The sequence below is a fragment of the Silene latifolia genome, chromosome 9, assembly GCF_048544455.1.
Source record: "Silene latifolia isolate original U9 population chromosome 9, ASM4854445v1, whole genome shotgun sequence".
NCBI classification, from domain to species: Eukaryota; Viridiplantae; Streptophyta; class Magnoliopsida; order Caryophyllales; family Caryophyllaceae; genus Silene; species Silene latifolia.
In genome coordinates this window covers 22,427,182-22,447,582 of record NC_133534.1, presented here as the reverse complement: position 1 = coordinate 22,447,582, position 20,401 = coordinate 22,427,182, and the positions used below count along the sequence as shown (strand labels likewise).

The window sequence follows — 20,401 nt, the reverse complement described above, 5'->3', positions numbered from 1 at the left end:
TGTTGATCTGTTACAATAGGACTCGAACAAGTTTATTTAAAGCGTACAATTAGACCGTCTCACATAAACGATCACACACACGATATAGTATACATAACTTCTTTAACGTACCATGCGACACTATAAGTCGATACGCACGATCACATGCATAGTTTACTCGTTAAAGGTCATGTGATGGAAATTGTGGCCACCATGCCCTGTGAATGTTTTTCGCTTATCGTCCCCATTACGAACAGAATTTCCGACAACAGCACCACCAACGGCCGGAGCACCAGAGCCATTCCGGTTACCACCGATTTTGACGTAATTTGTACATCTCCGAGGAGGTGGGTAGTGATCTTCCTCCTCGGACACATCTTCATCAGACTCTAGATAATACTTGTACTTTAAAGCCTTAGCACGATACCGAGACATTTTGGAGAGCTTAGGTCTTTTTTGGCTTCTTTTTGGTTGTTTAATTACAATTTAACTTGCTTCCACAAGAACCTAGTCCTGCTTAGGGATGGCAACAGAATCCAGATCCTGCCCAGATCCTGAGATTCAGATCCTATGGAGCGGATATGGATTGCGATATTTAAGATCCAGTGGATATGGATATGGATCGTATGGTCGAGATCCAGATCCTACCCTTAGATCCATTTTTATTTCATTTTCTTAAAAAATAAGTTCAGTTAAACAAATAGTAAAATTATATGCTTTGTTCTTTTAATTTTTTTCGTAAATCAAACCATGATTTTTTTTCTAATTAACATTTTTTGGTTAAAAAAAGATACTTTTTAGTGTTATTGTAATTTCATAAGACTTTATTTTTATGTTTTTAGAACTTTAGCTTTATTATTAGTATCTAATAAAGGAAAATAGTATGTTACGTCGTTGTAAAATACAAAAAATAATATTTTCATATTTTAAGAGGGACTTTTCTTTTATTATCAAAAGGATATGGATATATCCTGATCCAATCCAGATCCTGCGGATCCGGATATGGATATGGGAATTTCAGATCCTGTAAATATGGATCGGATCTGGATCTTATAGGATCCTATCCAGATCCTATCCATTGTCATCCATAATTCTGCTCCCTTTTTATAATGGTTCATTTCAGTACGAGTTTTTTTTCTTTTTTTCTTTATTTTTTTTTTTAAAAAAAAAATAAATATTATGATAAGTTTCAAATATTCTACACTTTCACATTAATTTTAGAATTTGTTCTACAGTTACATCTAACATCTTATCTTCGATTCCCACGGACGTCGCATCAAGTTACAACGTTGTCGTAAGACCTCAAAAGATACCTTATTACTAGGGATGGCAGTGGGTCGGGGACCCGACCCAGACCCTGAGGGTCGGACCCTAATGGGTTGGGTATTGGTCTCATTTTTTCAGACCCAATGGGTATGGATCGGGTATGGGTCTTAAGAAAATATTTCGGGTCCGGGTCCGGGTCTAAGTTATGAGACCCATACCCGACCCTTAGACCCTTTATTAAAGAAAAAAAATCAAAATCACAATTTTTCTGAATTCATACTGGCAGAATGTAGAAACTCAACTAAAGTCTCTTTCTCTTCTCTCATCCCATGAAGTGATAAAACTCAACCAAACTCTTCTGACAATACCACCACTCCATCACTGACACAAGAAAACCAGCACCACAACACTGATACGCGACTAGCAACCACCTCTCTAATAGGCGGCGACCGACAACCACCATTAACGGCAGATTAATAAACTCATAATGTTAAAAGTAGTATGATTTTTTTTTTTAATATTATAGACCTCATAGCTGTTAATCTTGTTACTAAAGTGGTGGCAAAACTCGAACCATGGCGGACCCAGACCCTACCCTTACCCATAGGGTCCGAGTATGGGTCCTCAAATTTTAGACCCTTGCGGGTCTGGGTCGGGTACGGGTCCAAAGGGAAAATCTCGGGTCCGGGTCCGGGTCTAGGCGAACCCTACCCAAACCCTACCCATTGCCATCCCTACTTATTACTGATAGTGGTCATCTCTATCTCTACAAGCTTTAACTATCAAAATCTTGACATAATCCTCATCGTCGAACAAGCATCGTTGAAAAGAGAATCAGACACAAGCCTATTCAACATGGCAACATAACACTTAAAATCATGTTCATCAGTAGGCCTCTTAGAGAGCCAATAAAAAAAAAAACTGCAAGACTGAGCTAGAATCCGATATGAACATTAACAATATTGTTCGCGCTTTTGATTGTAGCTAGCATGCCCCCCTTTCGTTAATTTGGGGAATAAACGAATCAATTCAGAGCTTCTTTTCCAATGAAAATTGTTGCAAATGGACTGAACTACGCCACACAAAACAGGGCCATAGCGAAATATATAATATGGCTACCTCAAGCTATAATATACGAGCGAGGTACGATTTTCATATGCACAATGTCAAAAACGGGTTAAAGTTAGTCAGGCAGCAACGTAGTGGCGTGATTTTGCTGTTGTGTTCACAATTTGTCCAATGCCAAACAATATTGTAGTTTACTACACCATCTTTGAGATCCATCGTGGTAGCGACACAATTATACGAAACATGATTAGTGGCTAAACACGACACCCATGCAGCTCAAAAGTAGTCCTGGAGTCCTATGATCGATGAGTAAGATAAAGTATTATCTCGTCTCGTGTTCACATAATTGTACAAAATGGCCTGAGTGACCGACTTTATAGTTGTAAAGCCACTTCCATCTAATGATATCTCGGCCTTCTTGGTTTGCTATGTCTTTATATCGGATGCTTGTAACCTAGTATAAGGGAAGATAGCTTGTACATACATAATTAAGTAGCCGGCCGCTATACAGACCAGTAGTATACTAGTATGGGATAGGAGTCATAGGACTGTAGTCTGTAACCGAATGCATACCCTTCTGCAACCTGAAGGATATCAGGCCGGAAATGAGCATTGCAAAGATGGTGTAAACAGTGTAAAATTAATAAGAAGTCTTTTTCAAGAAATCAACTGCAAGAAGAATTTTACTTCGAAAAGAGCACGACGATTATTCTTGCTCATAATACAAAACTTGGCCACTATCAGTGGTTTATCAAGCGACCATACAAGTAAAGTATATAGAATTTTTAGAAGTTTCATACACAACCAGCCAAAAAAATCAAAGAATTTTTCGAACCTTGAAGGAGTTTGTGTACATCTCTGTCAGACTAAGATGATAGAACTGCTTTTAGCGCATCTTTTATGTAGGGGTACTTGAATGAGAATCCCAATTCCTTGGCTCTTGTTGGAACTACCTTTTGCCCTTCCAAAACCTGAAAAAAGCATCAAGAGTACGGAGTACATCGGTTAGTTACTTAACGCTTAGTCTCTTGTTTTTTTTTGGTATAAATCATCGGGTTAAGTCAGGATTTGATCCAAGTCAATCACAAGGAGGTAAAGCTCTATGTCCAAAGTTTTAACATTGTTACATGCCCAGGTCTCGAACATAAGACCTCTTGACCGGGTACTTGGTCCTTTGTATATATGCTTATGAATTGATGATTGCAATAGAAGGAAGTATATACTTACAACAGTAGCACCTTCTCCTAGAACAGCTTTGAGTGCAAAGTCTGGCACTGGTAGCCAAGAAGGCCGGCCCATGGCGTTTCCCAGATGTTCACACATCTCTGCTAGTCTAACAGGGTTCGGAGCAGTTCCATTGATAACACCTGAAATACAACATGATTCGTTACCGTGACGAATGAAAATTTCACTTGACAAATATTAGTACGGAAAACATTCAAGCCCATTGGGGTATTATATATCACACAATTACACTTATTGAAATCCAGCCAAACCTGCTAAGGTGCTAACTCAAACCAATCCCTCCAGCTTTTTAGGGTCATGGACCTCTAAATCGGTAACATAGATCATGACCCATGACACCCGATCATGAACATCTTCGTAATGTCGTAGGGCACGAATGGCATTAGGACAAAATCCAGAATGTAGTCAAGTAAGCCAGACAAACAAGTACATTCAAAGTGCAAGATGACCATCGCCATGGAGCGGATAAGAACTACCTCCATGCAACCAAACACTATGGACTTATGGAGCATATAACAAGAGCCTCCATTAAAACACTATGGAGCGTATAACAACTGCCTCCATTCAAACACTATTGAGTGTATAACAAATGCCTTCATTAAAACACTATGGAGCGTATAACAATTGCTTGAGAATGAGATAGTTAATAAAACAGAAGAAGCAATGTTTCAGATCAAATGACAGACAACATTAGTTTGAACTGCCGAAAGAAAATCACACTAATGGAAAACAAAGAGACTCCTAAAGCATATGCTTGTTGAAATCTGAACCGACTTGCAAACCCCAAACAAATGCAACCTACTTTTTTGGGATCATGAACCCGTAATGCTTGAGATAGTTTATGGAACAGTATAACCAATGTTTGAGATCAAATTACAGACTACATTAATTTGGCTGCAGAAAAAGATAAAGATCAAATATATACTTATATAGAGTTCCAGGATTCACTTGGAAAGGAGGAGAATTGGAGATAGCAAGGAGCAAAAGAAACTAAGGCTGCAGTACTTCGGATTTTATATTGAGGCTACGACCAAAAACTAGAAAAGTAAAAACTGTGATTCAAAATATGCCCATTTCAGAACGTAGTGTCATAAACATCAAGAGTAGGAGGCATTAAAGCTATGGGACAAATTTATGTGGTACTTGGAAATTGGAATAAAAAAAAATTGTGACTAACCTTCATAAGCTGGGTTAGATATTGCTTCATATATCAGATTTACAATATCATCGACGTGGATCCAAGAAAACCTGCAACAGTGCATATTCAAACACAAATAAAGGTGATGAGTTACCATCTGTAAATCAGTACAGAAATAGAGAAGGAATTCAAAAATAAGAACGCTGCTTAATACCATTGTCTTCCAGACCCTATTGGTCCACCAGCAAACATCATAAACAGGGGGATCATCTTGGCTACAAACAGTAAAAAAATATGCTTTAGTATTACAGAACCGATTGCAATCAGAAGAAGTGACATTATGCTATATAATCGAATCAGGGAAGTAATCAGTGATACGTGATATTACAATCATAAATTAATCACCTAAAGCTCCTCCCTCTTTTCCAAGAACAACTCCAATGCGAATACGTGCTACTCGTACATCCTTGTTCACTTTGAGAGCCGAAGCTTCCCATTCCCTACAAACCTAAACAAGAATTTGTCAAGATTAAGAGGCTATGAAGTACATTATTGAGGATAAAATCCTAAAGGCAATGATGGAAAATCACATTAGTTTTAGATCTCTAGAATCGTGTATGACCAATGTTACAAAGATCAGACACTGTTAAGTGTTAACAACGAGCTATTTCTTAGACTAACACGCAGATATGAGGTACATCAGTACTGGAGAAATCTCTCTTCAGAACGTGATTCAGTGAGTGAGGATTTTAAAAGGCATTCTAATTACAAGCCAACCTTCAGGGAATAAGACATAGTGATAATTTCATGTTTAGAAATTTACCTCGGCCAAGTAATCGTTTCCTGATGGGCTCTGCTCGTCAAATACTCGAGTCTCACTTGTGCCTGAGAATTTATGTCAGTGTATACCAAAGTATAAGTGGCACTAAGATGCCAAAGTCTTAAAGTTTACAAAGGGAAAAAATTAGGGCAACACACTGACCATAATACCCAACAGCTGTTGCACTGACGAGAACATCAGGTCTAACATCAGCTTGCAAGCTATTGATTACCTCAACAACCTTCAGCAAGAAAACTCAATCATCATCAGCAAGTGGATTCAAAATACTAAAATACTCTCTTTCTCCAGCCCTCAAAAATCACCTTCTTCCCCAACTCTCTTCCCCCCGGAAAGAAAAAAAATGAAATGCAAAAGAAAGTTATGTAGTCTGTTTACCCCCAATTTCTGAAGAAATATATGAATACAAGAAAAGGCAATAGGCAAGTTCCGAGCATACTCAACAGAAGAAGCCTACAAACATGAGTACATCAAAAAGGAATTGTCACCTTAGAAGTGACTTTGATTCGGCTCTCCTTAATCTCTTTCTTAATCTGTAATAGAATGCAAACAGATTCCAATGAGCTTTCACACATTCGTAAGGTAATAGATCACAGTCCAATTAGATAAACAACAACACCCTCAAAGAACTAGAATTATTGAATATATGAAGATATAAGGAGCACTTTTGCAGTTTTGCATTATGCAATTTACAGGATCAACACCAATCTTTTATGCGCCAAAATCAGCTCTAACAGTTATCTTTCTGATCAAAAGTATGATACGCACAAAGGACAAGTTTCAATTGCTGTCATACAAACATACATTGTACATTCATCATTTCATGCGGAAGTTCGAATAGCATAATCTTACAAGAATCAGACATTGTTTCTTCCGCCTTATCCAGGATTTGTGTAGCAGCATTCTTTCACAGATATTAGAGCTTCTTTTAATTCTAAAACAGTTCATTATAATCGTACTCGCATAGTTTTTGGAACAAGAGACTTTTATTTTTGTAGTTATGCAATCAGTGTTAGCCAACCCTAAATCATTTTGGGATTAAGGCTCTAATGTTGTTGTTGTTGTACTTATGCAAGCAGTACTTTAGATAGAAGAGGCCCTTGTTTGATCAATCCTCCGAAGTTAGAGGTTGTGAACTAGGCTGGGAGCTCACTAGAGACCAATTCAAGGGGTAGTCCGTAGTTTATTTGTCTTTTTGCGATTCCTCAATCAAGAATTTCCAAATGTATTAATGGAGCATTGGAAGCTATCCTTTTGACATAATTACCAGTTGGCAAGGAGAACTAACCTCCGGTGACCACCTTGTACTGATAGGCAATCCTGCCAGATTTACCACAGCATTTGAACCTTGAATGCCATCTTTCCAGTCTGACTCCTCAGCAAGAACAATCCCCGGGAACTTGTTAGCTGCAGATGTAAGAAGGAAAACCAAGGAATAAAGTTTAGTTGAAACAACTCAAGCTCCATAGCAAAATGAAAATCAGTTTGTCCATAATCTATCGTTCTTTATTGAAGTTGTAGTGTCATTCACCAACTTATAGTCCTATGCTGGGCAGACAATTTATCAGACGTATTGAGTATTTTCATTACCTTCTTACCGGGAAATATTTGCTGAGCATTATATTTGGAACGCGTCAATACACGAACTTGATGTTTTTCTGCAGGGAAACTAAGGAGAAGTGAGTGTGAGACCAGACAGTTGCTCAAAACAGAGCTAAATTGTTCCAGAATGGGAATCAAAGAGCAAAGCCTCGTTAACGCTTGCATGAAACATAGTAGGGGCCTAAAGTTAAGTTGCAAGATGAGGGTTTTTCCACTATTAAAACGAGAAACTTGCAAGGCCTTTTCTACCAATAATACAAGAAAAATGCAAGCCTTAGTTACGTTGCACAAATACTAACATTGATGGAAACTAACTATGATAAATAAGTCTGTATCAACTATCAAGTCTCATGAATCTACCCCCAAAGCGCGCACGTACACACACATACACATACACAAGACCAATAACTTTTGCAGAAAGATAACAGCTAAACTACTATGGCATAAACTCAAAAACAGAACAACAAGGATTAACATGTTATCCATGAAAACAACTAAAGTTCAACACAGCTGCACATCCGCTCTAAATTACCTTGTTGTAATTTTTGAACCAGTCGCCTACCAATGAACCCAGTAGCTCCAGTTACTGATACAACCAACTGTTTTTCCTATAATATAAAACAGCACAACATAAGAAAAACACACACAATAAATATCTGCTACATGTCTTCACCTTCTGCAATATATAGTCCTCAGTTCTCACTCCTCACTACTCATATCATTCATAAACCTTTCAAATGTAGCAGCTCAAATAGCAAATAAGCTGCGAATTTGCTCAATTTCATAACCTAGACCAAAATTATAACATCCAAATCGCTTGAATGTATAACCTCGTAAGTTAACCAGAATATATGTTGCAAGATATTCACACTCATAAATCAAAATTAATAATAGTTGACGAAAGAACATTGCTTAAACTCAAACTAAACAATAAATAATCAGCAATTAGCTGAAATTGTGACGAAATAATCACACAAAATAAACTTCCTTCTAAATGTCTTCACCTTTTACACTATATATATAGTCCTCATCATATCATTCATAAACCTTTCAAATGTAGCACCTCAAATCGCGAATGCGACACAAATTTGCTCAATTTCATACCTTAGACCAAAATTACAACCTCAAAAATCAAAATTGCTCAAATTTATAACCTCGGAAGTTACAATCTTCTCAAAACAGCAAGATATTCACAATTATAATCAAAATTAACAGCAGTTGAATAAAATAGCTTAACTTAAAACTCTAATTAAACGACGAATTCATCAACAATTAGCTTAAATCATGACGAAATATCATCAACGAAGCCGAAACACACTACCTTGGACGATTGGTCAGCCGCATTTTCTCCACTGAAACACCATAAAGTAAGCCTTTTCGATTCAAAACCCTAAAACACACAAATTATCAGAATAATTCAATCAAAAAACACGAAAAATACAGAAATAAAAAGGAAGAATTGGAACCTGATACGAGTGAGGGGAGAAACGGAAAGAAGGAGGAGAAGAGATGGAAGTAGTCCAAGATAATGGATTAATGGAGTTGAAGACCGCCATTGATGGTTCTTCAAGATTAATTTGGTGAATAAATTGAATTGATTTTAGTGTGTGATGAAGAAGAAGGTAAGACGATAATGGTATGCTTGTAAAAGAGTAATGTCAGGTGGTTAACTAACTCATGGTCGTGTTTGAATTGGAGCCACAACGGTTTTTTCTCAATTTCTCCCTTCATTATCTATCACTCTATCAGTAGGTCTTGTGGGCGAGTGGGCGACCATCCTGCGGTGCAAATGTAGCGGGAAATAAAGTGAACATTTTATTATAAAATATGACTAACTAGGTTTGATGTTCGATTATGTCCGGGCTACCTTTATTTACTATTTAAAATTTATTTTCTATGAACTATGATTCGCTAAATTTGGTTAACACATATATTTACAATTTATATCTTGAAATTATATGAGATGTAAAATTAATCAACAAATTATGAGAAACGTTCACCACTCCCGTTGTTAATATTATTACTTTCACTACATCCCATGTTAATACTATTACGTTCACTACTTTTTCGGTTACGGTTATTTCTTTAACTACTCCTACTATTTTTACGGTTAATTCGTTAGTTTTGTTAAACTCATATATTTAAATAAATTAATATTTTTCTAAAATCGAATTGTTAATTAATTTTTCATACTCTCTCCATTGTTTGTATCGTTACTTTCATTGCCTATATTGTGACTACTATTACTTTCACTACTTCTGCTGTCATTATTTTTTCTTTCACTACTCCCGCATTTATTAATGTTAATTTAGTATGACTTTCACTACTGTTGCTACTATTGTTGCTTTTACTACTCACATGGGTGGTTACTATCATATTATTTGATGATTATATAGTTGTATTAACGTTATATACTTAAATAAATCTGAAATATTATATTAGAATATTATTTAAGAGCAATCATTATTATTTACTAATTAAATTACAAATCAAATGAATCATGGGAATATTATATTTTTTGGAAATCTAAAATGATTTATTTACCTTTTAATAGTTTCCAAAATATAACGACTTATATTATATTTGTGTATGTTAAATAACTAGTTTGAATGTCCGTGCGTTGCAACGGGGTAATTAACTTATTTATAATGCAAAAAAAAAAATGTTATAAGAGTTTAATGTTTACATTCTATGTCTAACGATTTATAATCATATAATCACCCTACTTAATCTTTCGATGTGGGACAATTCTAATATTTATAAGTAATATATTCACCAAACTTGGATTTTTTTCTGATGTGGGACAATTTTACTATTTATATGTAATATATATTCATCAAATCTGCATTGTTCTTCAATGTGGGACAAATAACATACTCAGAATTACACCATCTTTTTTGCACTTAGTTCGACATCCAACCAAATCCCGAATACAGACATTTGCTACTCATTATATCTAATAGTTATATTCAAATTTAATAATATGATCAAGTACTCTCCATTAATATTTGTACGTTGCTTTTCTTCAAAAAAAATTTAACATAATTGAGATACGAAAATTTCAAAAAAAATAAAAGATTAATATATACGTGGGTTAACTCTTATTTATAATCATATAATCACCATACCTTATACTAATCTTTCGATGTGAGACAATTCTACTATTTATAAGTAATATATTCACCAAACTTGGATTTTTTTCTGATGTGGGACAATTTTACTATTTATATGTAATATATATTCATCAGGTCAAACCTGCATTGTTTTTCAATGTGGGACAAATAACATACTCAGAATTACACCATCTTTTTTGCACTTAGTTCGACATCCAACCAAATTCCGAATACCGAATACAGACATTTACTACTCATTATATCTAATAGTTATATTCAACTTTAATAATATGATCAAGTACTCTCCATTAATGCTTGTACGTTGTTTTTCTTCAAAAAAAATTTAACATAATTGAGATACGGAAATTTCCCATAGTATCCCTTAATTTTGTCAGATTTTCCATGTTACCCCTACTTTTAAGAATCTGCCTATGGTACCCTTGAGGTTCCATTTTTTTGCCCATGGTACCCCCTAATGTAAAGGTTGTTAAATAGACGTTAAGTTTGATGGTGTGGCAATAAAATAACAATTAAAAAATAATACCCCCTTTATTGTTTTATTGGTACGGATATCTCAATCTTTTAAATGAAAATTTAATAACTATATCATTATAATATTGGAAATTTCTCATGGTAACCTTGAACTTTGATAGATTACACATGCTACCATGGACGTTTGTTTTCTATTTTTTTTTTATCATAATTAAAATATGTGCAAATGATAGGAATCTATACTCTAATGATAGAATATTTTTTAACACAATTCTAATTATATTATTCAAACGTAGTATATTTACCAAACCTATATTATTTTTCAATATGAGACATATAAAATCTATAGGTAGAAAATATAAGGATATAAACTTTTAAGAGCTCTCAAGACAATACTTAAAAGACTCAAAAGATTTTGGGTTGATGTAAGTTCCAATGATGCCTCCTATTTATAATCATAGAATCACCCACCTTATGCTATATTTCGATGTGGGAAAATTCTATTTTTTATATGTAGTATATTTATCACACCTATATTATTTTTCAATGTGGGACATGCATCTATATATACTCTAATGATAGTATTTCTTACTTTGAATCTAATAATATTATTTTCATAATTTATTTACCGACATTATTTTGCCAAATGAAATGTAAAAGCTTTTGTATAAAAATTAGAAACATCACTTGAATATAAAAAAAGAAATACAGAGTATATATTATAATAACTAAAAGATTTTCCAAAGATTAACTTAGGTTAGAAATCATTATTGTAGTGACAGTAATACAAACTCTTTTAAGAGCTCTCTCTGACAATACTTAAGAGAATCAAAAGATTTTGGGTTATGACTTCTATTTATAATCATAAGATCACCCTGCCTTATGGTAATCTTCTGATGTGGGACAATTCTAATATTTATACATAGTATATTCACCACACTTACATTACTTTTCAATGTAGGACAAATAACATACTAAGTACACCATTTTTTTTTTGCACCTACTTTAATTGACATCAACCCGATTTAATAATGAGAAAATACAATACAATACAATCTACACTCTAATGATAGCATTTTTTTGTCACAATCTAATTATATAATTTTCATACGATTCTTTTTTGTCCAATGAAATATAAAGTTTTTATATCAAAATTATAAACATCACTTTAATATAATATAGAAAATGTATATATATATATATATATATATATATATATATATATATATATATATGGGACAATTCTATTATTTATACATAATATATTCACCACAACTACATTATTTTTCAATGTGGGACATATAACATACTAAAAAGTACATATCTTTTATAACAAAAAAATTTGGGTTAATACCTAAGTTTCAAGGATACTTCTTATTTATATTTATAGAATCACCCTACCGTATACTATTATTTCAATGTGAGACTTGAGATACATAATTTAATTATTTAGACATAATATGTTCATCATGCCTACATTATTTTTCAATGTGAAAGATATAACATACTAAGAAATACATGTCTCTTCTTAAAAAAAACCACTATTGTATACATATTATTTTTCTTTGAAGGTAAAACTACCTAGTCTCGATCATTAGATAGAGATCTCTACATTGTACATATAACGACTCATTAACGCTCTATTACTGCATTCAGAAGACAACCATTAGTAAAATTTTTAGTTTTGTACTGTGTCAGGAGACTACCATTAGTAAAACCTTAGTTTTAATTTTCTTGTTCATGTTCTTAACTCTTTCCCGGGTAGTTCCCAACGATTTCCACTTTATTTTTTATATCATATCGTAGATAATGATAGAAAATCTTAAGAGCTCTTTAAAACAATATTTATGAGACTCAAAAAATTTTGGGTGGATACATAAGTTCCAAATATGTCTCCTATTTATAATCATAGAATCACATCACCTTATACTAATCTTTCAATGTGGGACAATTCTACTATTTATATGTAGTATATTTACCACACCTACTTATTTTCCAATGTGGGACAAAACATACTAAAAAGTACACAATTTTACGTATTAAGAAATACATCATCTTTAATATGTGCAAATAATATGAAATTTATACTCTAATGATAGCATTTTTTACCACAAAGCTAATTATATTATTTTCATAATTTTTTTAACGATATTTTTTTGCCAAATGAAATGTAAAAGTTCGATATAAAAATTGAAAATATCACTTGAATATAATTTAGGAAATATACATATTATAATAATTAAAAGATTTTCCACTTTATTTTTTACATCAAAAATTATACTTTCCTAAATTGATTTTTGATGATGTGGACGCTCTCAGATCGCTCGAAAAAACTCTCTTTTATATATATAGATAGATAGATTAACATCTTTATACTAATTAATACCATAAGTAGGGCTTGTTTATTTAAGGAAACTCACCATATTCTGCTATTCTCTAAATTTATACTTCAACCAAAATTATATAATATTTACGTTGAAGTTGTAATACCCCGTATTTTATATAATCGATTAAACGGATATTATTATATATTAGTATTACACATTTTATATTGGTTGCATCGTAATATCGTGAATGTTATTAAGTCGGGTTTATATCGTATATGTTGAGTCGGGCTACATCTCATTTTGTCTTTTGGGTCAAAAATTACCCATCTACATTTACCCAACGACCATACCCGTTTAACCCATTTGCCCTACCCGGAACATGTAACCACCATTTACCCTAAACCTAATCTAAGAGCCGCTCTCCCTCTCCCCTCTTTTCATTTTATCATTCATAAAACCATTTCTAAACCTAGAGAAAGGGGGAGGAAGAAGAATTGTCGAGCCTTTCAATTGATTGAAGATTTCTCATCGATTCCAACCTAATTCGATTTCCCTGTTTGTAAGTCGATTTCATTCCATTGTTTCTACTGTTTTAAAGTGTTCGTCTTCAAAAAGTTTGAAAAGAGAGTCCTATTTATTTGATGTCTAGTTTATGCATATAAAATCTCGTAGTCAAATTATTTATGGTTTGTCCTAGGTGATTTATTTATGAACATGTCGCTGAAAAGTCCGCGAATCTGATTTGGTTGTGGAAAATGAGTTGAAACCCTAATTTTTATGTCGATTCAGTTACGAGGATTCTTCATACATCATCTTTGTATAGTCTAGATGATAATAGGATTTGGAATTACTGCAAAATAATGTTTTAAACTCGTTTTATGAATCAATACTTTTTATGCGACGGTTTCTGTCAGTTTGTGGAAATCAGTCTGAAAACTCTTTATAAGTTTGGAATTTGAGAAAAACACGTTAGATATAATTTGTAGCTAAGACTCATGGGGTTCCAATCCATTTGGCCTTGTATCAATTTGATTTTTCTGGAATTAGTTATGTATTTTATTCCGAGTCTGTCATGTGCTGGAAAATCAGGAAAAATCGTGTTGTTCTTTAAATTGATATTCCTATTAAGCTATGATGAGTCTAGGTTATGTGCATGATTATTTGATTGAGTAGGTGGTAATTATACATAATTATGTTATGTAGGTGATGGATATGTGAAGGATCATAATTGATTGCTTATGTGCTTGGATTGCGAAAAGGTAGGGAAATACACTTGACTTATTATCGTTGTTGTTGAATTGTGTTGACTTGTTTGTGTTACATATGACCAAACTGTGAACGTTGACGTGATTCGTGGTTGTTGATTCATGTTATGATTCATATCCTGGAATGTGCTTGACTGAATTGATCGTATTGAGTATATTATCACAACATTCGGTAACCGGCATGATTCTATGATTTACCAGTTCAATGATATACATATTGTGTTGCATTAATTTCTTGAGCATTCATATGCATTGGAGATGGAGGATGTTGTGGTGACGTGGTGTGGTGATGATGATGTTGTGATAAGGCCCAGGCGGGTTCTGCAGGACTTGCCCTGGTGTCCTCAGTTGGTGGCAGATCGGCTACGGTCGATATATAGTCTATCGGGGATCGGTATGGTGGGCGTTCGGTTATGAGATATGAGTTGAGATGGAGGTGGAGGTGACGGAGGACCATGCATATCATATTTTGTTGTTTCATTGTATTCCCTACTCAACCTCGTGGTTGACCACCGTGTACTCGTGAACACCGTGACGATCCAAATCTTTGGGAGCGGACTTGACAGGTTTATGAGATAGGATGGGAGCTTGACGGGCGTGAGACACTGGATCAGAAGACTTAGTAGCTAGATCATCATTTAGAAGACTTTCACTTTTATTTATGTTAGTTCTTTGTAATTTGATGTGAATGAGGTTTTGTAAAAAGTTAAGTTAAAGAAATTATGTAATTTGCCTTGGAGTTTAATTTGTTATTCACTACCTCGGGAAACCGAGATGGTAACAGTCCGGTTTATTAGGGAATGTCTTGCTAGAGGCTCCTTTATAAATCGGGGTGTTACAAAGTGGTATCAGAGCGAACGATCCTCGGGCCTAAACCAATGAACCCAATGAACGTAGGATGTGTCTAAATAAAATGAACCCCTGGGAATAAACTGTTAGGAGCTCACAGTGCGGTTAAGAAGGTGCCCTTAATGCGTGCTCTTTTGCCCTCTTAGTTTTGAACCAGGTAACCCGAGATAAATTGAGTGAATGGGGTAGTTAGAAGGAAAACCTTGGATATAATCGAGTTGATGTAAACCTTGAGACCCATATATTCTAACCATTCTGCAGGACAACGTTACGGTAAGTATTTTGTATGAATGATGACGTAATCATATGATGTTGTGGAGATGAGAAATAAATTTTCGTGTTCAGGTTGATAATCAATGAAGTGTTGGATTGTGGTAATCGTGAGCGTGAAAATAATTGCGAATTGATGATATTTATCTGGATGGATGTTGAATGACGTGTTGATAGTGCTATTATGTCTAGCGATATGCGGTTATGTGATCCCGAAGCCATGCTAGTATAGTATTGTGATAGTAATCAGAAACACTATTGAATTGCATGTTTCTAGTCATAGCAATCGTGATTTAGATGTAAGGAGTAGATCGAGATGCGAAGGGATTCTATGGGATAGATGTTTACGTAAGTACAAAGTGTGAGATTTAAGTTGGGATGGGTTAGTATACATAGTATGCTCATAAGAGCTTGTAACATAGTAAAGAATGACCTAGTGCTGAAACTCGTTTTGTTTGATTGTACTCTTTAATTGACCTTACTGCCATTTCTTTTCTGTTTATTGCCTATGAATGAAAATTTTATGGGAGATAGCCTCGGGAGTTAGTGTTCATTTGGCGTTGGTTTCATGCTTATAGGATATACGGATGAGGAGTAATAAATATTTTAGTGGGTTGTGGTCAGGAAGTTCCTGTGCAGTGATGCTTTGACCAACGATTTTGTAAAAATCCTCATTTAAATTGTATTAATAATTTTTGCATAATTCCAACTCCATCGATCAGAAGATTCGCATATGTTTTCAAATTGATAAGCCACGAAAATTCTTGATGTCTCTATATTAAATGGTAAGTTTTGCAAACTGACCCAAGTTTCGGACCAATTGCTGTCACATACTTGTTTGGACCAACTGAGTTGTAAAATCCTTTAAAAATTGAATTCTTGAGCTTTGGACCTCATTATTTTTCTCACGAATTATTAACTCTATGTATGTTATAAAAAGTAATATAACTCAAATTTTCGTTGAACGGTTATTTATTCGTGATTTTTGGAAGTTACAACGTGAATCATAACTTTTAAAATGTGAATTCTATGTTGAGTTTTCATGCAGTTGTTCGATTATTTCATGAGCCTTATTAATGTGAAATTATAGTGTCCTTATATGATGATAGTAGCACACATATTCATTGGTTATGTATCTTAACAAGTGATAAAAAAAATTAAAGTTTAGTTTATAACATTGTTGGCATGATAGTATGTGTGAAATTGAATAGCTTAATCTGATCCTTAATCGAGGGTGAAATATTTTATACGAGTCCAGTTGTTGCATATTTTATATATGTTTGGCATGTTGTAATATCTCTGGTGTGTTCATCATATTTGTATAGTGGTCGGATATATATAAATATAAAACTATATTGTCATATCTTGGTAAAGTTGGTGGCGTTAAAAGTTAACTTGATTGTTCTAATATACTCGCGTGAATATTTATAATAATTATGTTTAAATGTTTACACATGGATGGTAGTAATGAGTATGTCTAAATGTTCACACAGGTAGGATGTCATCTGAGTTCTCATGTCTTTTATGTGAGTCTGTGTGCCTATAGTTATACTTATTACTTTCATTGCATTAATTTATTTCAGTTGAACCTAAACTTATGATATGATAATAAAATAGTGTTGTTGTTCCTTATTGGATATGTTCATAGTTGTATTGTCATGAAATGCTAAGGTGATTGTTGCAATTGTCACGATATTTGAAATATAGTTGATATAGTTACGATATAGTTACGATATTTGAAATATATTCTCGAACCGTCGAATTATAATGAGATAACCCTTTGATGATTCACATGTCATGCGTATGTTTAAATGATAGTCGTTACGATTCGTTTAATTGAGCCGCGAGTTGCCTATTTGTTCAAACCGTGCAAACCAGAGAACTTGTTCACCTTACTAATCTTTTGTCATAGATAATGTTTTACAAGTTATATGATGGTATATGTACTTGTTTAAGTTGTTTATGCGATATCTTTTATTTTTGCTGAAAATGAATTATACTGAGTTGATGGATACAATTGAATGGTATGGTTGCTAAAGTGTTAAACATATGTGTGATATGGAAGTAATTTTGTTGTTATTGTGAATCATATAACTATTAATACTCAATTGTAATTTCAGTTGTTTGACTTCTACATTATTAAGTTAATTACTCATGACGCACAGTCGATGGTTCCGTAAGGAGTTTAACTGGGAATTTTATAGTGTGCCTCCGATCTAAACTAATAATCTTCTTATATTGACTATATGGTTAGACTCTTGTCTAGTTCTTATGACGTGATAAATCGTTTTAAAATTTAACATGTAATTGAGTTGGTACTTATACTTTGTGTGACCATGCAACCTGTGATAAATAGATCTATAATAAAGAGGTAAAAATTTGATTGAACACAGTTAATTTGTAGTTACTTGCTTTACTTTATGGTACGAATCGTATGCTTTGATGAGACGTCACCAGGGAATGTGTACTATCTAAAAGGCCTCCGATTAAATGTTGTAGTTGTGTTAGCTGTGAATATAACTTAGTAAAGAAGTGCAACTAAAATCCTGATGTTGAGGTAATAGTCGTTCATTAGTAAAGATAGGACTGAAATGAATAAGATGAACCTGTAAATTATGAAATATGAGTCGACACCTAAGCTTGTATTGTTTGAAGGAATTGAATTAAGTTTATCTGATTTTGAGTTTCGTAGTAAGCTGTAAATGGATTCTATGGACGGCTCTGTTATAAGATTTATGTTAATAAAGTTATTCACCGTCCAGTATGAAAGTAAAAGTTTTGAAAATGAAGTTAAATTTTGTCGTGTGAGTATAAATTCGGAATGAGATTTCCAGCCAATGTCTGGTTGTATGGTTTCATGATATTTGCTAGTTTGGAGGAATGAAGCTAGAACGGAGTCACAAATTAGTGGGTTAATTTGGTCATGTTGTTCGTTCATGTAGTGAATTGGTGGGTTGTGGTTAGTTACGAATGTCAAAGCGGGAAATGTAATGTGGTGATTTAAGTGAGTTATGTGTTAACATGGTATGTTGAAATTGGTGTAGTTAACTACAGTTAATCTTTTATGTCATTGTGTTGGGTGCAGTTTAAATATATTTAACACCAAGAACGAAATTTATGTATGATAGTCTTATATGTTAACTTTCCAATATCGCTGTTTACTCGCTTGATTGACTCGACCAATAAGTTTGTAAAATTTGCCAATCAATGTGCGTTCGTCATTCGTGAATAAATCCCAAACCCTTTGTTATGAGGATTAAAAATATTTCTAGGATGATAAGTACTGCGGAACTGGTTGTCTTCATTTTATTGGTGATTCTGTGTCTTGACCTAAATCTGTACAGTTATGTAAAGGAAAGTCAGACTGGACCTATTAGGTTACAAATTTTCATAAATCGATTTATTAAGTTTAACCCTAATTCTTTTCTTATGTTGATTGATTCCCTATGTTTCTAAGGTATGAGATTACAATGATTAGTGAAATGAATAATTACTAATGATTTTTACTGGTAACCTTGTAAAGCATTGTTCCATTCATAATTTGATTATTCACATGAATAAATGTTACCAATATTTCTTGGAAAATATGCTGCCACGAGAATACGCCGGATAGGATTATCGTGGTATGTTACGTTAGTGATCTTACTTACTAACCTTGATGAAACGATGTTATTTGACATGAACCATATGTGAGCACCTAGGCATCTTGAGAGAGCTTGTATATTGATTGTCTTTAGTAGGGATTAGTAACTTGAGCGTGAGTTGTGAATCTTTTATCCTCTTTCAGTTGTTAGCAGTAGTTTGAGAACTTTTGTTATAATAATGAAGGTTACGGGGACGTAACCATGTTTAAGGAGGATAGGATTGTAAAATCTTTATACTTCCATGTGTGATTTCTCAGTTTGGCTATATTGGTTATGCGTTGTGTGGGTTACGTTGGAGTGTTACATGATGTGTTTCTGTTATGGTTAAACTTCGGGGACGAAGTTTATTTTAAGGAGGGTGGAATGTAATACTGCGTTTAATATTCAATTTGGTGGGTGCCTTACATACTTTTGTATATGCGTTTCATAATTCGTTTGCGTTGGTTGGTAGAGAGGGTAAACTTCGGGACAAAGTTTCTTTTAAGGAGGGTAGACTGTAATACCCGTATTTTATATAATCGATTAAACGGATATTATTATATATTAGTATTATACATTTTATATTGGTTGCATCGTAATATCGTGAATGTTATTAAGTCGGGTTTATATCGTATATGTTGAGTCGGGCTACATCTCATTTTGTCTTTTGGGTCAAAAATTACCCATCTACATTTACCCAACGACCATACCCGTTTAACCCATTTGCCCTACCCGGAACATGTAACCACCATTTACCCTAAACCTAATCTAAGAGCCGCTCTCCCTCTCCCCTCTTTTCATTTTATCATTCATAAAACCATTTCTAAACCTAGAGAAAGTGGGAGGAAGAAGAATTGTCGAGCCTTTCAATTGATTGAAGATTTCTCATCGATTCCAACCTAATTCGATTTCCCTGTTTGTAAGTCGATTTCATTCCATTGTTTATACTATTTTAAAGTGTTCGTCTTCAAAAAGTTTGAAAAAAGAGTCCTGTTTATTTGATGTCTAGTTTATGCATATAAAATCTCGTAGTCAAATTATTTATGGTTTGTCCTAGGTGATTTATTTATGAACATGTCGCTGAAAAGTCCGCGAATCTGATTTGGTTGTGGAAAATGAGTTGAAACCCTAATTTTTATGTCGATTCAGTTATGAGGCTTCTTCATACATCATCTTTGTATAGTCTAGATGATAATAGGATTTGGAATTACTGCAAAATAATGTTTTAAACTCGTTTTATGAATCAATACTTTTTATGCGACGATTTCTGTCAGTTTGTGGAAATCAGTCTGAAAACTCTTGATAAGTTTGGAATTTGAGAAAAAC

The 20,401-nt window shown here is 33.9% G+C and overlaps 1 protein-coding gene across 1 annotated transcript; it reads right to left on the bottom strand.

Annotated features, from left to right (window-relative positions):
* Positions 1-2,966: 2,966 nt before the first annotated feature.
* LOC141599378 (epimerase family protein SDR39U1 homolog, chloroplastic) lies at positions 2,967-8,836 on the bottom strand. Its single transcript, XM_074419367.1, has 13 exons — positions 8,603-8,836; positions 8,458-8,526; positions 7,669-7,744; positions 7,133-7,192; positions 6,823-6,941; positions 6,023-6,067; positions 5,679-5,757; positions 5,520-5,581; positions 5,102-5,204; positions 4,911-4,971; positions 4,736-4,806; positions 3,541-3,680; positions 2,967-3,284 (listed from the first exon to the last, which is right to left on the bottom strand). The coding sequence occupies exons 1-13, from the start codon at positions 8,690-8,692 to the stop codon at positions 3,180-3,182; spliced, it is 1,080 nt and encodes a 359-aa protein (XP_074275468.1). The 5' UTR covers positions 8,693-8,836; the 3' UTR covers positions 2,967-3,179.
* Positions 8,837-20,401: the final 11,565 nt, after the last annotated feature.